General features: G+C 49.7%; 1 protein-coding gene and 1 long non-coding RNA gene across 2 annotated transcripts in view; one reads left to right on the top strand and one right to left on the bottom strand.

Annotated features, from left to right (window-relative positions):
- CACNG2 (calcium voltage-gated channel auxiliary subunit gamma 2) overlaps nt 1-21,752 on the bottom strand; it is a 111,130-nt gene extending 89,378 nt beyond the window's left edge. Inside the window, exon 1 of the mRNA XM_026010981.2 lies at nt 21,407-21,752. Coding sequence (XP_025866766.1) covers nt 21,407-21,617 — 211 coding nt within the window. The 5' untranslated portion in view covers nt 21,618-21,752. The remainder of the gene's footprint in view (nt 1-21,406) is intronic.
- Nucleotides 21,753-22,936: 1,184 nt separating this feature from the next.
- Nucleotides 22,937-25,127, top strand: part of LOC112929090 (uncharacterized) — a 28,772-nt gene continuing 26,581 nt past the window's right edge. Inside the window, exon 1 of the long non-coding RNA XR_003236874.2 lies at nt 22,937-23,069. This is a non-coding gene — a long non-coding RNA (uncharacterized lncRNA). The remainder of the gene's footprint in view (nt 23,070-25,127) is intronic.

Raw genomic sequence — 25,127 nt, 5'->3', positions numbered from 1 at the left:
CCACCATTACTATCACCACCACCACGTCACCATCATTACTGCCACCATTATCACCATCACCACAACCACCATCACCACAACCACCTTCATCACCATCACACATCACCATCACTACCATCACCACCACTACTACCATCATCACCATCATTACCACCATCACCTCAACTATCATCACCACCATTATCACCACCATCACCATCACCATTACCACCACCACCACCATCACCATTGCTGCCACCACCACCACCACCATCACCACCACTATCATTATCACCACCGTCACCATCACCACCACCACCACCACCACTATCACCATCATTACCACCACCATCACCACCATCACCATCATCACTATCACCACCATCACTACCATCACCACCACCACCATCACCTCCTTCATCACTACCTCCATTGTTACCAGCATACTGCATCTAACAACTTTGATTCTGTCCTGCACTCTTCCATTCTTTTTATCCTGTCAACTTAAAAAAATATATTTTATTTATTTATTTATTTATTCATGAGAGATACAGAGAGAGAGAGAGGCAGAGACACAGGTAGAGGGAGAAGCAGGCTCCATGCAGAGAGCCTGACGTGGGACTCGATCCTGGGTCCCCAGGATCAGGCCCTGGACTGAAGGCAGGCGCTCAACTGCTGAGCCACCCAGGCGTCCCTCCTGTCAACTTTTTAAAATTTTATTTTTTATTTAAAAAAATTTAAAGTTTTATTTTATTTATTTGATAGAGAGAGAGTGAATGAGCAGGGGGAGGGGCAGAGGAAGAGGGCTGTAAGCAGATTCCTCACTAAGCCTGGTGCCCAATGTGAAACTGTCTCACAATCCCATGATCACAACTTGAACTGAAACAAAAAGTTGGATGTGCAGCTGACTGAGCCACCCAGGTGTCCCATACATTTATTTTTTTTATAAAGAATAGGAATGAAAAATAGAAAAATCATTCCCTATGCTTTATTCTATGTAAAAATTTTTATCTGCCTTCTTCATGAGTAAGTTAGAAGTTCAAGATCTGCCTATCTGTATCTATCGATTGATCTATCATCTGTCATCTACCTATCATCTTTTTCTTTCTCTTTATGGTTATATTTCTGTGAATTTTTTTTCTGTTTCTTCAGACCTCCACCCTCACTTGCAGTGGTTTAGAGCTCAAAGCCTAAAGCTAACGGTGCAGCAACTTAGCACATAGAGAATGATTCCAAATGCCCTCGTACAGAGACCAGAATTTTCTTATTTGGAAACAGCACAGTGAAGATCAACTAAATTATTTTATCTTTCTGTGGGGAAAAGAGTACATCTCTTTATTCAGCATCAAAAGTTCTAAAATGGAAGAAGGAAGTAAATCCAAACCTTTGGTGGCACCTGGTGCTTTAGGGCCATGATGTGCACATTGTTGACAAGCAGTGAGTGCCTGCTGAATTGGATTTGACTGTCAGCTTTTGGATAGGAAAGGACTTAAATCCAAAGTCCCTTGGGCAGCTACATTTATTCTGAGTCTCTTCTCGGGTCACAACCTTAATCTCCCTTAATTTTTCCCACTCCTTTCTCTTGTCCTTTATCAAAATTCATGACCCTGACACTGAAGTAAAATTGATTACTAATGTTTGGAATCCAGTATCCAGAATAAAATCCCAACTCTACCAACAACTAACCTGAAAAGATAATTTCTCTTTTGGCCTCAGTTCTTTCATCTGTGCAATGGGAATCACTGCCATGCAGGAAACACTGCAGGAATTGAATGAAAGAAGGTCTATACAGTTGTAGCTCCCAAAGCATCCAGCCCATGGTAGGCGTGCGCCTGGTACATGTACACTTCCTGCAGAATGTCACTTCCTCCTCTCTCTGTGGTGTCCATTTCTGGTACAGCTAAAGGATGCCTCGGCTGCATGTTCTTGGGGATTAGCTCTCCTTCTACCGTCAGCTTATCTTTAAAATGCTCAGCCATTAGGAGAATCTGATCACTGAATTAGGGAAGTGTAACATCGGCAGACCAGGGAGGCAGGATGCCCCTGTGAATTTGCTGCCTTTTTACTCACTGCAGGAAGGCTCTGAGACAACCCATCTCCACGGACAGGGATGGTTCTCACAGCATGGTGATGCCTGGAGAAGGAGCTACAGGGCGGGAAGCCCCCTGCTGGAGGCTGAAGAGGGAGCCGTGAACCTGACTCCCACCTCTGCACCTGTTAGCTATGCCTCTTTGGGCGAATTAACCTCTCAGCCTTAGTCTCCTCCCTGCTACACAGGGACCCTAACACAGATGCTGCATGTTGTTCTGAGGATACAATAAAAGCACTTAACCCCTGGTGGTGGTGGTGGGGCGTGCTCAGTAGATGTTTTCTTCTCTTCCTTCCCTCTCTAGCCTCACTTTCTTTTTGAAGACCTCCTTTTCTTTGCATTTCCTCCTCTTCCTAGACTTTGTGACACAAGACCTTGAGAAATGCTGGCTGCTCACTGGTGGCTTGTGCAGAAACTGTAGTTGCTAGAAGGATGGCCACTAAAAAAATCCGATAAGCAATAAATGTTTGATTGTATAAATAAGGAGAGCAACAACACAATTATTTGGGATCATTATTAAATTGTGAAATCAAATGAAGCCAAAGTGATAATAATTGCATTGAAAGTCAGTGGACAGCTACACCCTCTAATTTGTTGGAAAATACTACCCTACTTTATTATTGATGCTTAATCATGCAATTATTAAAAAGAAGACCTCCAAACTGACAATACTAATAATGGTGATAAATCTTCCCGACACTGAGGGCTCTCACTTTGTTTTAATTGAAGGGAAGCTATGGAAGTGTTTTCCCTCATTTGAAAAAAAAAATCTTCCTTTTTTTCTCAGGCCATCTGTCTGGCTATTAAAATCCCATCAGCTTCATTTCGAGAACGCTTACTTCCCCCACGCCTGCCATCCCAAAGGGGGCTCTTAGAGCCAACTAGTTCACGACAGCTCAGGCCCCTCCAAAGCGAAAGCACGCTGCTCTTGATTCTTTCTTTGATACATCCGGTCTTTCCCAGCCTCTCTGTTTGTGGCCACATAGATGGTGATTTATATCCAGGCCCCCACATTAATACCCAGCAATTAGTTTATACCTTTAATAACGTGTTGATTTGTTCAACTGTTTAAGAAATAACTGTCTCTTCTCAGCAGTCTAGGCTGTAACAAGACAGTGCTGGATCTTCAGGATAAACACGCTCGGGGTGAAGTTCAACACTACGATTTCAAGAGCACGCTCTACAGATGAGCCTGTGAAACTAAGTGGTTGAGTCAGGACCAAAGGTAGGGAAGGACATAACCTGTGTTCCTCTGCTCTGACCCAAAACCTGGAGTCCTAACCCACATTATTCCAAACCTGTCCTATATCCCTCCAAATCCTTTCTGCTGTTACTGTCATGCAAGACAGTCATTACTATTACTACAAGGTTGGCCTCACCCCGGAAGGACAATCGTTCCTGACAAATCTCTTAGTGCCTCTTCACACTGGGGGCAAATCCCTCAATGTCTGAGAGCCTCTAGGGTAGAGAAAGAAATCCCTTCACTTCCAGTAGATGCAGAGGAAAGAGCTAATTCCTCTCACTCAGGTGGTCTCGGAAGGGGGCATCTCCTGAAGACCCTACAGGAAAACAGAGGGAAAGTCCTCTGTCAGCAAGGGCCATAGGCTCTGGGCTCTAGTCCACATCATTGGATGTAAGAATGGGTCCAATTTTAACGAGGAGCTGAGTGTTCCCAATGCCATAGAAAGGCTCTTGGGGTCCGAGCAATTTTTGTGGATTGGCCTCTGACCTTCTCTTTGCTCTCCATCCCAGTGTCCCTCTATCACGAAAGAAAAAAGCCGATGAGGAATGGGGATGAAGGGACACCAGTCTCTCCAACTTTTTCAAACCTGATGGATGGTTTATAAGCCAGAATGGTGCTTTTGCAAAGTGAATGATGGGCTGTTGTGGTATCTGAGATGAATTTAGTTGTTATAGGGATGAACACTTCAACAGATTTAAGTGCAGTATTTTTAGTGTGTTAAAATTTTAACTGGCGCATTAAGCCAGTGATTCCTTGGCTATTATCACTTAGGATGAGGCTAAAACAGGACCAGTTAAAGATAAGTGTTCAATTAATAACAATGTAGGTGGTACCTGGATATGGCAAACATAATGAAGGTGGTACCCAAGTGGCTGAAGAGTGGGAAATCTTGATTTACAATATCAATGATCTTTTGAGCCGCTGCTCTCTGTAGGAATCGAGTTTTATTGAGTTTTTTTTTTTTTTTTTAGGATTTTATTTATTTATTCATGAGAGACACACAGGCAGAGGGAGAAACAGGTTCTCTGTGGGGATCCCGATGTGGGACTCGATTCCAAGGACCCCAGGATCATGCCCTGAGCCAAAGGCAGATGCTCAGCCACTGAGCCACCCAGGCGTCTCTATAGGGATTATTTTAAGTTTGCTAGCCCGCTGCAGGGTAGGCATAATTATTCCTGTGTTCTGTGGCAGACAAGAGACGGCAAAGAATAACTCCCCTCCCCGAGGTTGCTGGGCTGGTCGGGACTCAAACCCACGCCCGGCTGATGCCCGAGCAGCGAGCGCTCTTTCTGCTGGACCGTGCTGCTTCATCAACCAGGGAAGAAACTAGGGCAGGATGTGGTTGGGTTCTAGGGAAAATCTATGGTCCCAGGCTGCTCTGGGGTGCGGTCCTGTTGCCTGGCCTGTAATTTTAGCTCAAATCCTGGCCACAGGCCTTGCGGCTTTATCCCTCATCCACGAACATTCCACCCCTGCCTGGTTGGTCTCTGCACTCTCTGGGTCTCAGTGAGTTCTCCTTCCACAGGGATTTCGGGGCTCGAAGGGGGTGTGTGTGTCCCTGGGTATCTCTCCTCATTCTGCTGCTGCTTCTCTTCCCTCCGACCAACTGTCACGGACCCTCTGGCTCCCCTGTTCCATCTGCTCCGAGCGGGGATGGCCCCCATGCCCGGCGTCTTCCCTCCATCCGAGCAGCGGCCTGTGCCCATCCTTTGCACGCGCTCCCCCCAACACCAACCTCATTTCTCAGAGCTTCTGCTTCCCATTTGTTCCTCAGTCCCGCTCTCCCAGGCTCTCCCGTTTTAAGTCTTAGATGCGGGGGCGCGGGGGGCGGCTTCCCTTCCCTGGAGCTACTCTTCCCTGGCATGCTTCGCCACCCCACCTGTTCTGCCTCTGGCCATGTCCTTGTCACCCCGGTGTCAGGTACCGTGGCCACGGGCCCCTGGGAAGCCTGAGAGGCACCGTGTTCTCAGCTGGAGGGGAGGCCCTTTGAAACAGACTCTGGGCCAGGTTATTCTGTCCTCCTGGGAGCTCGGTCCCGGGGGAGGGCGTCTGCTATTGTAGGGCTGAGGCGGGAGAGCGGCCTGTTCCTGAGCTGCTGCTTCCATGGCAGGCCGAGACTTAGACCAGCTGATGCCTCCCTTCCTGCGTCTGTCTTTCCATCCTTCCGTTCCTTCCCTTCTTATCTCCTTTTTTTCCTTCAAATGATTTGCTGAAGAGCCAACTATGTGCCTGACGCTGGCTTGGCTATTTTGTTCTGACGGATGGGTCAGGTCCCCACTTATTGATCAAGTGCGTGTCATGTGCCAGGCAACCCCACCCCCGGGGGCAATGGGGCACAGAGGCACATCGGACAGCCCCCTGTCTTCCCGCCTTCTTGAGGAGACGGAGGCTTGAAGACAGAGAAGCCTGGCAAAGCATGAAGCATCCTTGCGCACACCTGACGCGGTCAGAGCAGCAAATGCCTCACCTCTGCCATTCGCGGTCTGGCCCGTGGGAAGCCGGAGAGGGTTGCCGCCTGGCTCCAGGCTTTACTCAGCCTTCGGCCCTGCGCTCCACCTGTGTCCACCTGTGTCGGTGCAAACACGGCCACTGCGGGACGCCGGGCAGCTTCCTGTCACTACCCCGCCTGGACCTAAAGCCCCGTCTCAGAGCAGATGCCCCGTCCCTCTGTTCCTCAGCGCTCCCTGAGGCTCTGTCTTGCCAGATCCTACTGCCCTCACCCCACCCCGTGTGACTTTGTAGGACTGGCCGAGAAGCCCGGAGCTCACCCAAGGGTGCGCAGAGGCTTAAGCGGGAGCAATCGGATAGAGGTCCAGGAGCACAGGCGGCCCTGCCCAGAGAGGCAGAGCGTATGGTCCCGGGGGAATTGCTTGGTGTTGTGGGATGGCAAGATCCCTTTGGCCCCACAAGCATTATTGAGCTCCTACTATGTGCTAGGTGTGGGGCCTGCACTAAATGCTGGGATGGAGCAGGAACGTACAGGTCCCAGCTCTGTCGCTGGTGGGCTCCATGGCAGGGGTGGAGTCCCTTCCCTCTCTGGGCCTCAAGTTCTTTGATCACAAGGTGAGGGTCTCGACCCAATGGTCTCCCTGGATACACTGCTAGATACTTTCCCTCAACCTGGAATAAAGATTACATTTTTCAGACTTCCTTATAGTAAATGTATGGTCAGGTGACACACTTTTAGCCAGTGACACACTTTTAGCCAATGAGACCAAAGCAAAAAGGTGGTGTGATGTCTTTTCGGAAACTTCCTTAAGAACCATGTGACAGGTGCCCTCTGCCTAGGTCTCTGTACTATTCTATGCCTTGATGCCTGGAATGAGAAGTGGCTGGAGCGCTGGCAGCCATTATGGGCTGTGAGGTTGGAGGCCACACCACAGGGATGGTGGAGCAGGGAGCTGGTGGGCACCTGCATTGCTAACCTGTCTGTGGTGCCTCTAGACCACACTTGTACTACCTGTCTCCAGACTGGTTTCCTTACGAGAGGCTAAACTTTTGTCTTATTTCAGCTTCTGCTAATTTTATGTTTCTGTTACTTGTTAAATCGAATCTTTCCTGATACAAGCTCTAAAATCCCTTCCACGAGTACCATTCTGAGGTTGTAACATTAGAGGATCTTTAAACACTCACTTCTCATCCTGGGCAGGATAATGGCCTCCTGAAGATGCCCACATCCCGGCTCCTGTAACCCGTGAATATGTTACATTGCGTGGCAAGGGGGAATCAAGGTTGCTAATCGGTTGATCTTAAGAGAGGGGGGATTATCCTGGATTATCCAGGTAGACCCAATGTAATCATGAGGGTCCTTAAATGTGGAAGAGGGAGGCAGGAGCATCAGAGTCAGAGGGATGCAACAGAGGGATGCAACTCTGCCTGGAACCTGCTGGCTTTGAAGATGGAGGAAGCCTTTCTGCCCCAATGGAACGTGGGCAGCCTCTAGCAGCAGGAGAAGGCCAGGGAACAGAGTCACCCCTAGAGCCTCCAGAAGGAACACAGCCCCGTTGACACCTTGACTTTAACCCAGTGAGACCAATTTCAGACTCCTGACCTCCAGAACCGCAAGGTGGTAAGTTGGTGTTATTTTAAGCCATTAAGCTTGTGCTGATTTGTTACAGCAGCCGTAGGAAACTAAAACACTCCCTCTGGATCCCCCTGGGAAGCTAAGAATCATAACCCCAACGCTATAGAGCACTGCTGTGGCCTAAGCAAGGTGACACACATGTGGTCCTGAGGACACGGCCCAACACACAGGAGACCTTCAAACGCCATCAGCTCTTAGGGAAAACCATCCATTCCTGTCACTCCTGTGGGCACCACCTTTAACCATAAATAACATTAGCTGAAGCATCCTGATTGGAAGTGCCCATGGGATGCCTGGGTAGCACAGTGGTTGAGTGTCTGCCTTTTGCTCAGGTCCTGGGATTGAGTCCCACATGGGCTCCCCGTGGGGAGCCTGCTTCTCTCTCTGCTTGTGTCTCTGCCTCTCTCTGTGTGTCTCTCATGAATAAATAAATAAATAAAATCTTTAAAAAAAAAAAAAAAAAAGGAAGTGCCCGGGACTGAGCTAATGGCTTTACCAAATTCAGGCGCTCTGAATTTAGGCAGTGCTTCGGAAGAAGATCGTTATCTTCATTTTAGAGGTGAGAAAACAGGCCCAGTTGGCTGGTGGCAGAGGTAGGATTTGGATCCATGTATTCCGGCCATGCTCCAAAACCTTGCTTCTCAAAGTGTGGCCTGCAGACCTGTGACATCAGCCTCACCTGGGAGCTAGAAACAGCACCTCAGCCCCTACTTGGACCTTTGCATCAGTACCCCCCCCCCCCGCCCCCCGCAAGGTGGTTAGTGTTTACATCACAGTTTGAAAATGCTGCTCTAGAACAAGCGCTCTCCTCTCTCCTTGGCTCCCCTCCCATCACAGGGGCAGCTTCAGGTGGTGCCCTGTCCATCTTTGGGCCTTTTTCTTCTGATCTACTTGGCAAACTCTTATTCATGCTTCAAAACCCACTGTGGAGGCATTTCCTGAAAACCCCTTTCCTGACCTCCCCAAATAGGGTTGGTGCCACCCCTTCCCCACACCTTTATCAGTGCCTGACCTCATTGGCGATGCTTTCGTATGTGTCTGTCTCTTCTTCTAGGCCCCGAACTCTTTCAGAGCAGGGGCATGTCTTCTATCATCCGGCAAACATTTACTAAGTATTTAATATGTGCTAGACGCTGATCTTAGTCCTGGGGTTATGGCAGTAAACAGGACAGACAAGGACCCTGGTCTCCCAGAATTTTTTATTCTGGTTAGAAGAGAAATAATACACACTCTAGACAAATTCAGAGAGTAGGAAGCATGATGCAGAAAATGAAATAGGCAGGAGATGCTGGGGGATGTCAGCAGGGGTGATTGGGGCAGGCCCCCTTCCCCGGGAGCTGACTGGTTTCTGAGCCCCATGAATTAGCACAGAGTCTGGCGTACCAGACATCCAACACATGTCCAACGGGATCACAGTTGACCAGTCTCCCAGATCAAACTGCATGTCTTTACGTTCACGTCCTACCAATTCTGAGCAATGGCCAGATGCCTCCCGCCCCCCACTGAAGACTCTGGAAATGTGTCTCTCCTCTCTGAAGCTTTCTGAGGCAACAAGGGAAAGTAAGAGAATCCCCGGTGCCCCAGGTGCTCCAGCAACACACCCCCTCCTCAGCCAGGCCGACAATGTGGGCTGTCTCCCTGGCGCCTGCCATTTAGTTATTGAATAAAGCACACCACGTGGCCTGCACAACAGGGTGCACTTCCCGAACCGGGGTCAAGGTCAGAAAATGTCAACCTCTGAAAGAGAAGCTATGGGGGTGGCATAAAATGGGCGAGACCTCTCTTTAAAAGCATCAAGTTACCGCAGAGATGCTTTGTAGAAGGGGGCCGTGAGGCCTGCCTTCCACCGAATCTCATCGGCAGGCACTGCCGGGAACGTTGGCTCTTCATGTATTTATTTACGGAGGCTCGGCTTGGTTCACTCCCTTGGCTCTGCCCTGCCTGGGCTGCTCTCTTGTTTTGCTTACATTTTCAGCATTTTGGGCCATCAGAAGACAAAGGCTCCGCCTATAATTTGCCATTGGCATTAGAGGAGCTTGGCATTCGAGGCGGAGCAGCCAGGGAAGACACTTGGGAGCCCAGGGGGTTTGGGGGGAACTGCAGAGCCCCTGCCACACCTGCAGGGACACCTGCTGCCCACCCAGTCCCTGCCAATGGTGGCCAAACAGAAAAGGGGCCTGGGGTTACGAAAGCCTGATTGTTTTTTCCAAGAGAAGCCCCAAATAGGGATTTTTGTAGGAAAGTTCTTCATTTGTGGGAGATTTGAGGGATAAACACAACTCACTTGCAGGTCACCATTTGCAAGTGCTAGGTCAGAAAGCATAATCCATAATAACCACTTGACGGATACGTACGGCAGCTGGCCTTTAGAGAGCACTTACTATGTACTAGCATGTTGCCGAGCACTTTACATGGAGCATCTTACTAAAATTTCAGAACCAACTCATGAGTGAGATACAACTTTTCCCATTTATACATGAGAAAATTGAGTCAGAGAGGTAACATTCCTTGTCCAAGGTCACCTAGCTGGTAAGTGATAGGATTAGGATTTGAACCCAGGCTGTCAAATGCCAGAGCTGACATGGGCTCTAGGCCTGGCTGGAATACCCTTTGATTATGATGGTGCTGGAGAAAATCTGAGGTTAAATAGCCTAGTCTCTAGATGCAAAGCTATGTTCTTTGTCTTTTTCTATATTCTTTCCTTCCTTCCTTCCTTCCTTCCTTCCTTCCTTCCTTCCTTCCTTCCTTCCTTCAACAAACACTGACTGAGCTCCTTCTACATGCCCGGCACTGAGCAAGGCCCAGGGGACAGAGGTATGGAATCACTCTACCCAAGATGAAAGGTCTCCATCTTCTTCTTTCTTTTTAAAGATTTTATTTATTTATTCATCACACACACACACATACACACACAAACACACACACACACACACAGGCAGAGACACAGGCAGAGGGCGAAGCAGGCTCCATGCAGGGAGCCTGACCTGCGACTTGATCCTGGGTCTCCAGGATCAGGCCCTTGGCTGAAGGCGGCGCTAAACCACTGAGCCACCTGGGCTGTGCCTGGTCCACATCTTCTTTCTGCAAATTTCTCCTGTTTGCCCCCCGACTCAGGCGAGGTCACTCACTGTCACACCTTATTCAACACAACAACAGTCTCCAGGTCCAATGGATCGTCCAGGGTCAGTCCCCTGCCCTGGGTCCCGAACCATGCTCCCAAAGTGTGAGTTTGACCATGTCATTCCCTTCTTGACATTCTCCTCTCTGGTCTCTTTGCACAGCAGAGCGGTCCCTCCACGATGTGGGACTGATCTTGTCCCCCGGTACTAATACCTTCGCCTCCCTCCCCTCCAAGCAATACCAGAAACTTTGTGAGGCCCTCTCACACCTCTTCCTGGGGCAAGGTCCCCACCCCGACTGAGTGTGCTTGCTGGGGTCCCTACGTCCCCCACTAGAGCACAGGCTCCTGGAGGGCAGGGGCTGCGTCTTCTCATCTTTTTTAAACCTGGAGCCTAGCATGGCATTTGGCACATAGCAACTGAGTGCATTTGGTTGATGAAGTGGGTGAGGGAACTCGTGGTCTAGAAGTGGAAATAGAACTGGAAACAAGCAACGGGAGGACGGAAGATGAGTTAGACGCATGCATAGATGCTGTAGAAGGAAAGAGGAATGTCGGCGAGGTGGGAGGCAGCTGGGATGCTGGGGAAGCAGCCATTTAGCCTAATCCTGGAGACAAGCAGAATGTGGTTGAGAACAGGCCATCTTGGCAGAGGGTGCGGGTGAGGGACCCTTTGCCCCTCCAAAGTGAGAGGGACATCCATGCGTTTTGAGGCGTTCTTCCGTTCTCAAAGCAATGAGAGAAACTGGTGGTGCCCTACTTTTCCCCACTCTGCCCTGCGTAAGGAACATATGTGAATTTAAGCTTCAAAGTTTTGAAAGACTTTCACACGTGAGGTACAGACAGCAATTTCTGCTCAGGCTTGCCTTTACCCTTCCCAAGAAACTTATTTATAAATTGGGGGGCTAGGGGAAAGGTGTAAATATAATTAGTGTTGTAGAAGGCTGCACACAGGTTTTGGGGATGGACAGACTCGGCCTGGAATCCCAGCTCTGCAGCTGAAATCCCCTGTGTGACCTCAACTGAGTTACCTAACTTCTCTGAGCCTCTCAAGATGGAGATAATGGGATCACCGCATGCATCTTCAGAACTGTCAAGGCTAACTAAGAGCTAACCTCCGAAAAGCATCTAAATAGTGCTTAGCACGAAGAAGCACTCAATGAGTGATTGGCTATTATTATTATTATCATAGTTATTATTGGTTTTGAAGTGATGCCCGGGTTACCTTCTTTGCAAAATATGTTGGATGAAACCTGGAGAGAAGAGTTTCCCGACCCTAGGGAAAATTCCAGGATGAAGGATCATCCGTGTGCAGACCAAGGTAGGGGAGTGGGGAGTGACAGAAAGGAATGAATGATCCTTTATGCAGAAACAGGAGAGTCAGGGGGCAAGACTGGAATACAGAGAGGTCTCCCGGCCAGGCCAGGGAGAGGCTGGCGCCGGGGGATTTAAATGGCCTGGTGGATGGAGTAGCCAAGCAAGGTGCCGAGTCTCTGTACGACGAGGCTGTGGCGACCGTGCACCTGGGATCTCATACTTAATCCCCGGCATTCTTGTTAGCGGCTGGAAGATGCCCCAAGGTCAGGGAAGTTCAGGGAAGAGTGAGTGAAGCATCGAGGGGAAGGAGTGGCGGCTCCTCAGAGCAGGCCCGGGCTGCTAAGTCAGGGCCTCTGGGCCAGGTGATAACGAACAAGGACTCAGATGGAGAGAGAAGCGGACTGCTGCCCGGGAGGGAGCAGCTCGCAGCGGCAGCTCAGCAGCTTCCTGATGCTTTATGGCAAAGCCGTGGCCCAGAGGCACCCCAGAGAGCCTCCCAGGGTGCAGGGCGCAAGGGGAACACCTGCCTATTCTCACATCTCGCACAGCGTGGTTCCAGCCAAGCCCAGGAGAAGAGACTGGTCGGGAGGATGCTGGGAGTTTGGGTTTAGAAGCCCGTTCCCTCCCTCGGTGGGAGCTCCTTGGGGGCAGGAGCTGTTTCTTTGGTCATTCGTCCAACGTGTGGCTCCTCAGCATGCTCTTGGTGCCAAGGCAGACACGGCGCCCGCCTTCCAGGAGCACACCGTTACGGGGGACACAGATCACGGACAAGGAAATGCTAGAAAGGGAAAAGTCAATGTTAAAGGCTGAAGAGGGCAAAGGAAAGAAGGTGACAGGACCGGGGGCTTCTTTAGAGAGGGTGGTCAAGAAGCTTCCTTGAGAAGACAACACTTGAGCAGAGACTTCCTGCATCTTTGTAACCCTGGGGGGTTTTGCCGGGGAAGTCAGAAGAGAAGCGACGACCTCGGTGCACCTGTTCTGTGCATTCCTTACAGTCTTCTCGCTCCTCTCTGTTTACTACAACCAAGTCCGTGAGGTCACCTGCTTATGGCGACAACCTCCACGTGGCGCCTCGCCCCTTCCCAGGATCGTGCACCAGCTGCAGCCGACCCCTGATATGCCCCCCGCGGGAACCTCAACATCCAGTGAGCTCACTGATGGCCAAGCCACTGGCTGCCCTTGCGTGCGCCTCTCCGGGCCTCGTGTTCTCCCGTGCTGAAACCCGCACGGCCCCGTGAGCCATTTCCAGCCCTTCGGGAGCACATCTCCACGGCCTCCCAGGCTCTCCCTCCCAGCTGGGCGGGGGACCCTCGGCGTGGCGGCCTGGGCATCTGTTTCTGCACCTGGCCCTTCCTTCGCTCTGAGATGCTTCCTCACCCTACTTGCTCACCCCTATGCATCCTTCAGAACCCGGTCTCCCGCAGCATCTGCTCCCCCCCAGTCTCTGTGCTCCCAGAATCCCCTGTGCCTCTGTTTCCTGCTGTGCTGTCATCACAGTCTGTTCACTGGTGTGTCTCCTCTCCTAGACGGGAAGTCCCCTCCTCTCCAAGGGCAGAGACTAGGGCTTTACCTCTGTCCTAGACTCTCACACGCTACCTGCTAGTGCTCAGAGAACAGCTGTTGGACAGAGATCCAGTATCATCCTCTTGCTTGGCAAGAGAGGTGCTGGGAGGACCACAATCTTCTTCCCTCTGCTGCTCACTGAGTCATGGGACAGGCACCAGCTGCGGGCCGGCGACATCCCTTGGGCTCTCTCAGCACCCTGCCTGCATTTCCCTCTGCCAGCAAGATAGCGTCCCATCTTCTTTAGGTTCTAAGGCACATATTTTAGGTTCCCAGGTTTCTGAACCCAGAGTGTGATTTATAATCAATGAGTCTGTTAAATTCCTTCTCCCCTCTCCCAAAAGCTGTTTCAGTACATAATTCACTTTATAGCTGATGGCACCTCGGAACCGAGGGAAGACAGGACTGGGAGAAGAAAGCCTTTTGGAGCCAGGAGAGGGGACCAGGATGCCACGAGGCCCGTGCAGCTCAGCAACAATCCCACAACGGTTTGCATGCATTTCTTGGCATCGGGAGTACAGTGAACATCTCTCCTCTTTCATCCCTATTTTCAAAAAGTCTGCTGGATCTAACTGAGCCGCATTCAAATTCCAGCTTAAATCCTCGATGCTCCTAACTGATTGTAAGAGACGCCAGGAATCTCTGAATCTGTGGGAGGGGGAGGTGTGGCGGCAACAGGCTATGTCAAATGTCTTGTATGGATGGAGTAGAGCTGCTTTGCAAGATGCCTGTTCTTGGGGATCCCCTGAGGGGACTCACCTGGATGGTCCTCAGGCAGGTGGGGGTCTGCTCACCACTGCCTTCCTGTGTTAGCACAGGCTGGCACCTGCCATTAACACCTCCACTGAGCAGGTTTTGAATTTTGCTGATTGGACTTGGGTCGATCTGTTCCCTCCCTTGTTTGCGCTGTCAGGGGAAGCCTGGAGGCCAAAGAGACCAGCACCATCAGATTGGGATGGAAACGGGAGGAGCACGACTAGAAGAGGAGGGAGTGGGGTTCGAATCCTCACGATGACCCTGGGGACAGGCACTGTCATCTCCACTAAAAGGATGGCACAAAGGAAGCACAGAGATGGAATTAACTAGTCCAAGGTCACACAGCTTATAAGCAAGAAGCCAGAAGTCAAAGAGCAAAAGTTTTTAACAAGACTCATAAGGCCCTACACCTTTGGGACTTAACTACTTCTGCACCCCCGTCCCCACACCATCCAGCACTGTCCCTCCACTACATACTCCAGCTCTTTACTCCAGCACCCCAGCCTTCACCCAGGTCTTGTCTTGCTCTTCCTCACTGATCTCTGCACTCGCTGCCTTCTGACCTGGAATGGTCTTTCTTCCTCCCTTCACCCAATTAACTCCTACTCCTCCTTCAGATATTCATTCTTGTGTCCCCTCCTCAGGGAAGCCTTCCCTGATTAGATACCACCTTAATATTCTGAACTCACAGCCCCATGCGACCTCCCTTGAGAGTGCTTATCATAGTTTACATAGATGTGTGTGTATATATTCTTTGAATTGGGGCCTATCTCTCCCAGTAGGCTCTCAGGACTGACGGTAGTGACCCTGAAAGGAGTCCCTTCCCATCATGACTTCAACCTGGTGCTCTGCGGAACTTCACCAAAGATTTAACAAATAAATGAGTTGAAGGAATTGCCTAATCTGTACCTACAAACGAACCCAGAAACTTAAAATACGTCTATCATTTGAATACGGGTATTTTGGTCGAAATGTTTATATTTGAGACTAAAGCGGAACCAGTGAATTTTGAACAGGTTAAAAATCTCTTGCACTATTCATCTGGTATCTTCTCCTCCCCTCTGACCTGAAAGCGAACACTCACGGGGAGCTCTCCCCGAGGATCTCTGTGACAGCCGCTCTGGATGATGTGGAGGCAGGAAAGCATGGCCAGGATCTATTTAGAGGACGCTCACCCCCCAGCACTTCCTTCTCAGGCATTTATTTTTTCCCCAAACACTTTCCTTTTTGTTATCTTTCTTTATTCTTGTCCCTTGTGTGTTGAACGCCACTCTCCCTTCTCTCTCTCTCCCCCCACCTCTCTCCTCTTTCACTACCTCCCCAACCCCCATCCCCACTGCCACCATGTCAAGTTCACTATTTTCTGGAATGCCAAAAAAAAAAAAAAGGGTCTTTTGCCACCACTGATCACTGTGTATCACTGAAAGAACAATCCTTTGACGGTGTGAAGGGACCGCTACTTCCGAATCCCCACCCCCCAGCAGGCAGGGTGCGTTTGTTCATTCCCCAGCAAAGGCAGGGTAGGCATCTTGCAACATCCTAGTTGCCGTGGCTACAGCAAAGAACAAAACAGACAGCAGTCCCTGCCCTCATGGAGCTCACAGTCCAGGGGTGGAGACAGACAACAAATATCACGAGTAGACTACATGTGCTACAAGGTGGTAAGTACTCTGTAAAGAAAAAAGAAGACAGAGTAAGAAGAGTAAGACTGCAAGAGGGGTACGGGGCGGGGGTGGGGGGGGTGTTGTTGATTGCAACCACAAATAAGCCGGTCAGAGAAACCACCCCGTGAGAAAGCTATTTTGCTTTCTTTTCACAGAGAGGGAACCAGGCTTGGAGAGGTTAAATAACTTGCCCCGGATCTCACAGGCTGCAGTGCTTGGAAGGAACCCAGGCCCATGTGGCTGCAAAATTCTTTCCCCCACACCACATGCCCCAAAGCTTCATCCGAAAACTTCCATGACTTACAGAGGCCATCCATTTGCTATTTTCTGAGAAAATGCTTACAAACATAAAACCAATGGAGAGATTGGTACATTAAGGACGCTTCCGAAAATGAAAGGGCAAACCCAAAGAGGCACGTGGTTGGGTCTGGCCTGAAGTTCAGTGTCGCATTCCCTTGGCCTCATGGGAGTGGGGGGATCACGGCAGAACTGCAAGGCGCAGGGCAGCGGGAGGGAGAGGCACGCTGGGGAGTCAGGTGGGTCAAAGCTCAGATTTCCTGACAGGCTCAGGCTGGACCCTTGACGGGGGTGGGGGTGTGGGGGGGGTGTGGGGCGGTGTGGTGGGTGGGGACACTTAATGGGACACAGACAGAATAAAATCCAGTGCTAGCAGTGAATATGAGCACAAGGCCACAGTATGTGCAGAGAGCCCTCTGGAGGCTTGCAGGGTGGAAATGAGGGGTTGGATTCAAGTTCTGGCTCTGCCCATGTGGCCTCGGTATGTGACGTCACTCCTGTGTGCCTGGTTCTGCTCAGCTGTAAAGCGCAGCAGGCAGTGTGAGTGGGCAAGTTTGTTCCTCCATAAAGGGTTCAAGTTTGCCTTCTCAGGTGAGGATGCTTAGGAGTGTGGGGTCTGGCTCTATGGAAAGCTGCTGGTCAGAACCTGAGACATTGGGGACTGTTCTCGGCGTCCTGGGAATTGGGTGGGGAGGTTTGCTAGAGAATAGAAGATTCTGGGGTACGTAATTGGGGACAGTCCAAATGCCCGCTCTCTACCTAAAGTGTCTATTCCAGTGACTGTTCCAATTCAACTGGACTTTGGGGTACTTAAAAAGCAGAAAAGAGGAGAAAATCAATTGGTTATTTTTTTTCCTTGCTTGCAGAGACGGAGTCTACTGATAATTTTCTGCTAGCCAATTAGGAGCCGCAGAGCCCTAATGATGGACTCCTTCTGAATTGAATTAATGAATTCGGTGACTCATTATTATTCTTTTAAAAAAGAAACCCCAGGAAGAACAAACCAACCATCCTGACTTCCTCACCACCTTCTTTCTCTCTTGATTACTCGCTTAGCACTTATCCTCATGATGTTTCAATTAATTTAAATCATTTTAAGAATTTCGAAATCAGTCCACGGATAAATATTTGTATGCACCTATTGTGTGCAAAGCACCTGTAAAGAGTCAAATTATCTTGGGAATTCTGTAGCGATATGTACATCACGTGACGGCCTGTTAGTAACTCCCATACTCAGCTCCTGCACACTTAAAGGTAAGCTAATCTGTTGGCGTTCCTAAAATAAAAGATGTATACTCTCCTTCTGGGGAACAAGAGAGCCATGGCTGAACCCATTGTGAAGCACTCGCCACCTCGCAGGCCAAGCCAAGGGGAGGCAATCATAAACTTGGCAAAGACAGTGCAGGAAAATCGAGACACTTCTTGCTCAAAGAGAGAAAGGATGTAGGACGGGCGGCAGAGCCACCGGGAGCAAGCAGCACGTGGAAGCCAAGACGGGAGAAGCCGTGGATGGAAGAGGAGCTCAGAAATTCAGCAGAGAGAATGTACCAGTGGAGCCAGAGAGGAAGATTTCTGCGCTGCTTCACAGCAAGGGAAGGGGCGAGAGGGGGAGGGCGGTTTGTGCTACAGACCACGTTGTACCGCCAGGCGTTGGCTCCTCCTCTGCAGGGCTGGAAGTCCTCTGGGGGAGACGAGGAGCCCGAGCCCCGACAGACAGAGGGGAGGAAGGCGCAGGAGAGAACAAACACACAGTGAATTTCTTGCTGCCCCTGGAGGATTCCTTTCGGTGACAGCAGAGGTTAATATCCTGAGCAGCAAGCCACAGCGCGGCCCAGAGACGCGGCGCTCGGAAGGGCTGTTTTCCTGTCCTGTTGTGGATTTTATTGAACTATTCCCTGAAAGGGCCAATTCATCTCTCTGTTCAGAGGCTATCTCGGTGCAGCTTTCCTGAAAAGTTCAAGGACTTCTCCTATCATGCTCCACCCACAGGATCCACCTGCAGACTATCCCACCCCTTCCTGCTAAGGACCCCAGTCTGCTAGGGAGTTCAAGTTCACACACAGAGACACCGCTGTTTACTCTGCAGAGGGAAAAATAATAAACGTTGTAGCTTCTTGGTTTCTCTGGTGTCCCACTGTGTGTCAACCCCTAACAGGTGGTCCTGTCCCACCTCATTCCTCAGCAGACTGATTCACTTCAAAAGCAGCTACAGAGGCAGAGAAATATTTTCTGATTTTTATTTTCATCAAGAAGTGAATGGAAATTAAGAAGGGCACTGGATGTGATGAGCACTGGGTGTTATACTATATGCTGGCAAATTGAATTTAAATAAAATATTTTTAAAAAGTGAACAGGAAAAAAAAAAAGCATCTCAGGTGACAAAAAAAAAAAAAAAAAAAAAAAAAAAGCCGGAGTGAAAACCAGAAAGTGGAAGAGGTCAGAAGCAGACAGGATTTTTTTTTATCTGGAGTTATCAGCAGCATCTTGGGGGAGATTTGAAGTCTGTTTATAACTTTTTTGGTTATGGGCAGGAAACAAGATAAAGAGGTGATGAGGGAATCTTTTCTGAAAGTCCAATTTCTCACACACAAAAACATTAAGATTGGGGGAAACTGAACCACTGACAACCTGATTTCCATAAAGGCTGACCCTATTTTGAATGCTCCAAAAAGCAAGCACAGAAACACCCCACGAGAACCATCTACACCAATCTTCGGAAATAAGTGCTCTTATGGTCTTGGGGAACCAGTGCAGTCTTTGAAAATAATTGGCTTAAAATCTTTAAACCACTTCCTAAGTGGCCAAGGCCCAACTTCCTAAGGCGGTCTCAGGCCCGCAAAGCCCCATTGGGACAGATGCTTTGGAAATTGAAGGCCAGGGTCAACTGGAGCCCCAAGCACCCACCCTCCTGCCCGGGGGCCTTGGCTAGAAGTGGAAAAAGAATAGCATCCTGAAGGGAGCTTGGCCCAGCCCTCCTCTCCCTGCCCGGAGGCCCCAGGCCAGGGAGAAGGGCCAAACCCACAGCTCCCATGCACATCACACAACCCTTGGGAAAGTGTTGTAATCCTAACCCTTTGAGGGAGAATTCAGAGCTGGGGGGAGTGGCAGGGGGTACAGCGTGGAGAAAAAGTTAAAGGGGGTGGGCAGCACATTTGGGGATGTAGACACCAAACAGATGGAATTTAAACAAAACTACTTCAGCCTTTTTTAATACACAAGTGATCTGAAGCCACCTCTAGCCCTCTTGCCTTCTGGGAATTCAAAAATTGTTTCAAAGATCACAGTACGGAGAATTTGCAAGTAAAACCCTGATAACAAACTATATTTAAACCAACTTACCAATTTCTGAGTATATTTCTCCTAAAATAATGTTCCGTCTTTCCTCTAATTTCTTGGCTGCATATCTCCATCCATCTAACTAAAATCCAAGGAAGGCAAATTGCTACTATGATCATTTCCCTAAAGCAACTCTCATTCACTTTGCTTTTCTTCTCTTTTGGAATAGCAGTCTGCCATAAATGTTTAATTAAATGGAAGCCTTTCCACTGTTAATGACAAGCTGCTTGAAAGGCTTTTCATTTTTTAAGGACGGGTGTGTTTAAAACAGTCCCTATTAATTTCCTGATATTGATTCCCTGGCTGGGGAAGAGCATAGAGTATTCAGCATACAGCTCCTCTGCAGACTATGTTCAAGGCAGCGGTTTGGATTGAGAAAGGGCACCAAATGCAGTATGCGTCAAATAGACCATCGCTCAATGAAGTCACTTAGCTATTCAAAACATGTTCAGCCATCACTCAACCGTTTGCACCAAGAATGTTGGGAGGGGGGCACGAAACTGGTGCTCTTTCCCAGACATAACCATTTCCCAAAGAGCGGCTTTTGCTCAGTTTGGGTTGGACCCTGGGGCCACCTCAGTTTCTCCCTCTCCTGTCCGCTTCCCTCTCTTCTCCCCCATCTCCTGGCTTCAAGTCCCTGCATCACTATCCCATGTTGAGCTTAACAAACAATCCTGCAGTCCCCGCTTCCCAGCGCTGCCTCAAACGGCCTCCGGCATTGGTTCATGTCAGAAGCAAAGCACATAAGCCTTTCTCTCCACACAGAAACATGTATCTCTCTGTTCCCCTCTTTCGATGGGTGGCTGTAGCTTGTACATCCACATATGGATATATATATAGAGCCACTCAAATGCAGTCCCTCATATTCAAGTCTGTTGCTAAATGCAGGCTGTATGACCTGCAGGAGTTTTTTTTTTCTGTGCTTATTAATGTGTCTCAGAAACACATGCCTTCATCTGTACCCTGATCTCCCAGGCTTGACACCGCGGGGACCCCTTGGCCCACAGCACATGCACAGGCACACATGACTCAGTGACCCTGCAAGATCAAGGCAAACAGCTAATACCCCCAGTCCACTGCCCCCCCCACCCCCGCAAGCTCCCCAAGCCCTCGCCTCCCTCCCGGCCTCCCTGCACAATGTCTGATGCTCAAGCTGGCTGCAATGCTGACTGTACTCGCTTCTGGATAACAGACATGTCACTCTGCGTGGAAGTGAATTGGTTCTCCGCCTAACCTGCAAGTGAATTGCTGTTTATTAGAACTTGGGCTTGTTTCCTGTGAGAGACGTATGTATTTTTAGACTTTGTAAATGTTAAAATACACACATACACACACGCAGCCAGTTGCCCCAAAAGATATGTGTGGTTCATAGACATTACGAAATGCTCTTGAACTCAGCTTGAGATCCTGGAATAATTAGGATTTACCAAATAAGGATTCTTAGAAACAACAGATTTTTTTGTTGTTGTTGTTTAAAAGGAGATTTGCAGATGATGATGTGTCTGGGACTTTTGGGGAGTAAGGGGGAGGAGGAGGGGGGAAAGGAAGAGCATTTTTGAATTCTTCATTACGAAAAGAGGAGCAATGTTGAGAGAAGCAATTATTTTCCCCCCTCGTAGATGGCAATGCTACACCAAATGGCAAATCCTAATGATTCCAAAGCAGGCAGAGCTCATTCGACTTTTAAAGACAATCTCTTGTTGTTTTCATCATATCATAGATTATTCCAATGAAGAGGTTTAGGGGAAGGAGGGTGGTGGAGGCTTGAGAGTTGAGTATGGTTTTTGCTTATTGATTTTCTTTCCTCTGAAACTAACCCAACCAACCTTGATCTGTGGTGGAAGGAGTGAAGTAAGAAAATGGTGGAATGTAAAGGGGACTTATTTGGAGGAGGGTGGGGAGGGGGAGCGAAAAGGGGAGGGGTGAGGTGGAGAGGGGGAGGAGATGGGAAATCAAATACCTTCTAGGCAGCAGGTTCTCCATAATCCAGAATGGGTCATAACTTCCTCGTTCTTTTTGCTGGTTTCATTCTCACTGACACTTTTGGTCTTGCAAACCCCTCTGGAGTAGAGCCAATAGTCGGTTCCCACAGCTATGGTCATCAGACTGAAGGCAGCGAAAGCACCAACGGTGGTTAAAAGCATTTGAACACCTCGATCAAACAGCCCCATAATTCTTCATTATATAAACACCCAACCGACTTCTGGTTCTCGGGAGAGTGTGTGTGAGGGTGCGAGTACTAAAGCAAAAAAAAAAAATAAAAATAAAAATAAAAATAATTCCACTACTAATATAATGGATATATGTGTGAATAGAGACTATGGAGAGATATAAAAACAGGGAGGTAAGAAAGCTCACGGAAAAGAGTGTAAATTATAAAGATCACACGGGAAGAGAGGCTTGCCTTTTGAGATCAGAAACTGTTCCAGTTGCAGTAAATTTTTTTTAAAAAAAAAAAAAAGGAAAAAAAAAATAAAAAGACACCCCCCACCCCCCCAAGTGAGATGCCTTAATCTCTTTTCCTAAAATTCTGGTCTCCAGTTTCCATATGTGACAGCTAATTTGGAGATGGCTTCCACAGTGAACCAGGGAACAGCCGCATTCTCAACACAATCTCTCATGGTCGGGACCTAGACAGTTAGAGATTGCAAAAGCCGGGATGCAACCTTCGGTCTTCGTGCTCGGCTCTGCGGCCTGCGCCATGAAAATCCTTTGCTTCGCCAGTTCTCTTCCTTGTTGGGGGGGGGGGGGGGGTCTCGGGCGCTTTCGTTTCAGACCAGACTTCCCAGTATTCTGTAAGCCCTTGATCTCAGCTGAACAGGTGCGGGGGTCTCGCCTTCCATGGTGCTGCCCCGGCGGCGGCGGCGGCAGGGCGGGCAGGGCGGGCAGGGCGGGCAGGCACGGCGGCGGCGGCGGCGGCGGCGGCGGCAGGACGAGCAGCGGCGGCGGTTATTGTTGTTGGCGGCGGGGGTAGTGTTGGCGAAGTGGGGGAGGGAGGGGGTTTCTCCCGGAGAATCGAGGCGGGTTTCCCTCCCCCTATCTGCAAAGCTCCTGGAAACGAGGGAGCCGGCGTCTTGCTGCAGGCTGGGCCGCCCGCCCGCCCCCCCGCTGCCGGCTCGGCCCCCGGCGGAGGCGCTCCCACCTACTGCATTACCGGGTGGTGCTGAACTGGACAGCTCCCTGCGCCGCCCGCCCCGGCGCGCCCCGGCTGCTGGGCGGCCCGCCAGGAGGGGGGCGCGGGCCCGTCCTCCTCCTCCCTGCGCCGCGGCCGGGGCGGAGCGGGGGCTGCCTGCCTCCGGTCACCCCTCTCCCCGGCCCTGAAATGCGCGCTCGCTGGGCTCCCGGAGCTCAGAGGAAGGCGTAGCTAGAGATAGCTCGCTCCCTCTCCTCTCCCTCTCCCTCTCCTCTCCCTCGCTCTCCCTCTCTCCCTCTCTCTCTCCCTCTCACTCTCTCCCCTGCCCTCCCCCCCCCCCCCCTTGGTGTTTCTTCCAGCTCAGCCTCCTTCTCATTCCATCTCTACGTGCCCAGAGCTTCAAACACAACCCTCCCATCACAGTCAGATGGCACAAAACTTCAACCCGCCGTTTCTCTGCCTGGAAGCGGTGAAAATATAGCCTGGATGGGTAATTACAAACACGGTCTATACGTGTTTTCACTTTGCTGTTTCGGGGGGTTTGTTTTGTTTTATTTTATTGGCACGTTAGGCGCGTCTCCTTTCGGTGGTTCCTCTCTCTGTCTCTTTGTCTCTCTCTCTCTCTCTCTCCCCGGCTCACAGGGGGGTGTGCAGGGCACTGTGTGTGTGTGTGTCTCTCTGTAGTTCTCCGTGAAATTCTGAATCTGCTTCTACAAGCAGACATTTTGGAAAGATTATTCACGGGAAAGGGGGGTGCGAAAGGGTGAGTGGTGGCTGGGGCTCCGGCAATGGTTTTCATCTCGGGGATGAACATGTTTGCAGGGGAAGTTGGTGAAATGTGAATCCTTCTAAGTTTCCGTGTCATTCACAAACTGGATTGGAAGAGATAAAAATCTCCCTGCTGTGAACACTGAAGCACATCAGAAACCAGCCCCCCTCTCTTCCTCAACACAATGCTATCTTGGGTTAATTACAGCGCTACCTCTTCTTTTTACATGTGCAACTTTTCCTTAATGTGACTCCGGGAGAAAGAAGCCCATCAGATTCCTGCTGTTATTGATTACATTTTTCTCTGATCAGTTTCGTAGTTAAGTGAGTGAGAGCACATGAGGCAGCATGATGTAGGTGCACTGTTTTTCATTTTTGGGGGGAGGAGCCTAGAGAGAGGTGTGAGTCTGGTGGGTCCGTTGGGGCTTAGAGATGTTTTAACTGCATAGCTCAATTATTCCATACTTCCTTCTCTTTTTTTGTCTTGAGATCATTTGTTTGACAATCTCTCAGTGATTTGATGATCAAAGAGTATATAATAGACTGAATTAAAAAGCCTTTTTTTTTTTTTTGATGTTGTCTAACTTTTTTCTCTTAGCTGAGAGTTGGTCTGCAGGTATAACCAGCACATACTTCTTGGTGTAGAAAGATGACCTGTTTCTCCACTCTGCATAAAACTTCCTTTTCTCATGCTCTGTTCCTTTCTCAGAAGGGAAAGACTCCTACGAGGGGCAATTGCTGTGCTCCTGTGCTCTGGGAGGTGGTCCCAGTGTCTGGAGAACAGAGGCACAATTTCAGCAACTCCTGCTAAGGTGCCTTTAGGATATAGCAAGACACTTGCAGACTGAGGATTCCTCCAGTTTTGTTTCTTGTTCTGTGAGGACGGGGATGGGAATCGGGATGGGAGAGGGGCTGATGTGCTGTTCCACTGAGCAAGGAACTTAGCAAGTTCAGCCAGTGTTCAGGTGGGTGATTTTCTTGGCTCTGGTCTATAAGGAAAAAGTGAAGGGCAAGCAAAAAGGCTCCTTACATGGGCTAGGCCTTTCGGGGGGAGTGGAGAGACACTTGGCTGCAGCCACACAAGACTGAGCAGCTTGCCTTCTCCTGTGCTTGTCACCTTGGTTGCCTCTGATCTGTCCATGAAGTCCCTTCAGACTAGAGCTAGAGCCCTCCTTCTTATCTGCCCATCCCATTTCAGACCAACCCCTAAGTCTTTTGCCCAAATGGAATCAGTAACAGAGGCTCAGAAACTTCTGTTTGTCGTCTTAGCCACTGACTGTAGCTGCAGCTTTAGCAGCTTTTGATTAATCTCCTGGCTAGATAATCATTGAGAAAAAGGAAAGGGGGTTGGGGAGAGTGTAACAGCTTTGGGCTGTCAGTGTGGACAGAGCAGACTTCTGGAGACAGAACAGGCCTGGGGCCACAGATCGCCTCTGCTGCTTAACTGCATGACTGCAAACTAGTCGGCTTCCTAGAGCCTCAGTTTTACAGTACCTGCCTCTTCCTCCTTTCTGGGGTTGTTCCTAGCACCTCCTATTTTTCACGGCTGCTGCTACCACCATGCTCAGGGGTCAACCATCCCATTGCTAGCACTTTGTTGTGCATGCATCATCTCTCTCACTAACTCGTGAGCCCTTGGATGTGTCTTGTTCACTGTGATGTCTTTGGGACCTATCTGATGCTTGATAGCAATGACTGAGTGATGCTAGTATGAGATAGGTGATGTGCCCCGCACACAAGAGGCACTCCATAAACGTGGCTTCCTCTCTTTATCTCCCCA

This window comes from Vulpes vulpes, chromosome 16 (assembly GCF_048418805.1).
Source record: "Vulpes vulpes isolate BD-2025 chromosome 16, VulVul3, whole genome shotgun sequence".
NCBI classification, from domain to species: domain Eukaryota; kingdom Metazoa; phylum Chordata; class Mammalia; order Carnivora; family Canidae; genus Vulpes; species Vulpes vulpes.
Note: the sequence above shows the minus strand (reverse complement) of the source record. Positions and strands in the feature narration are given on the sequence as shown.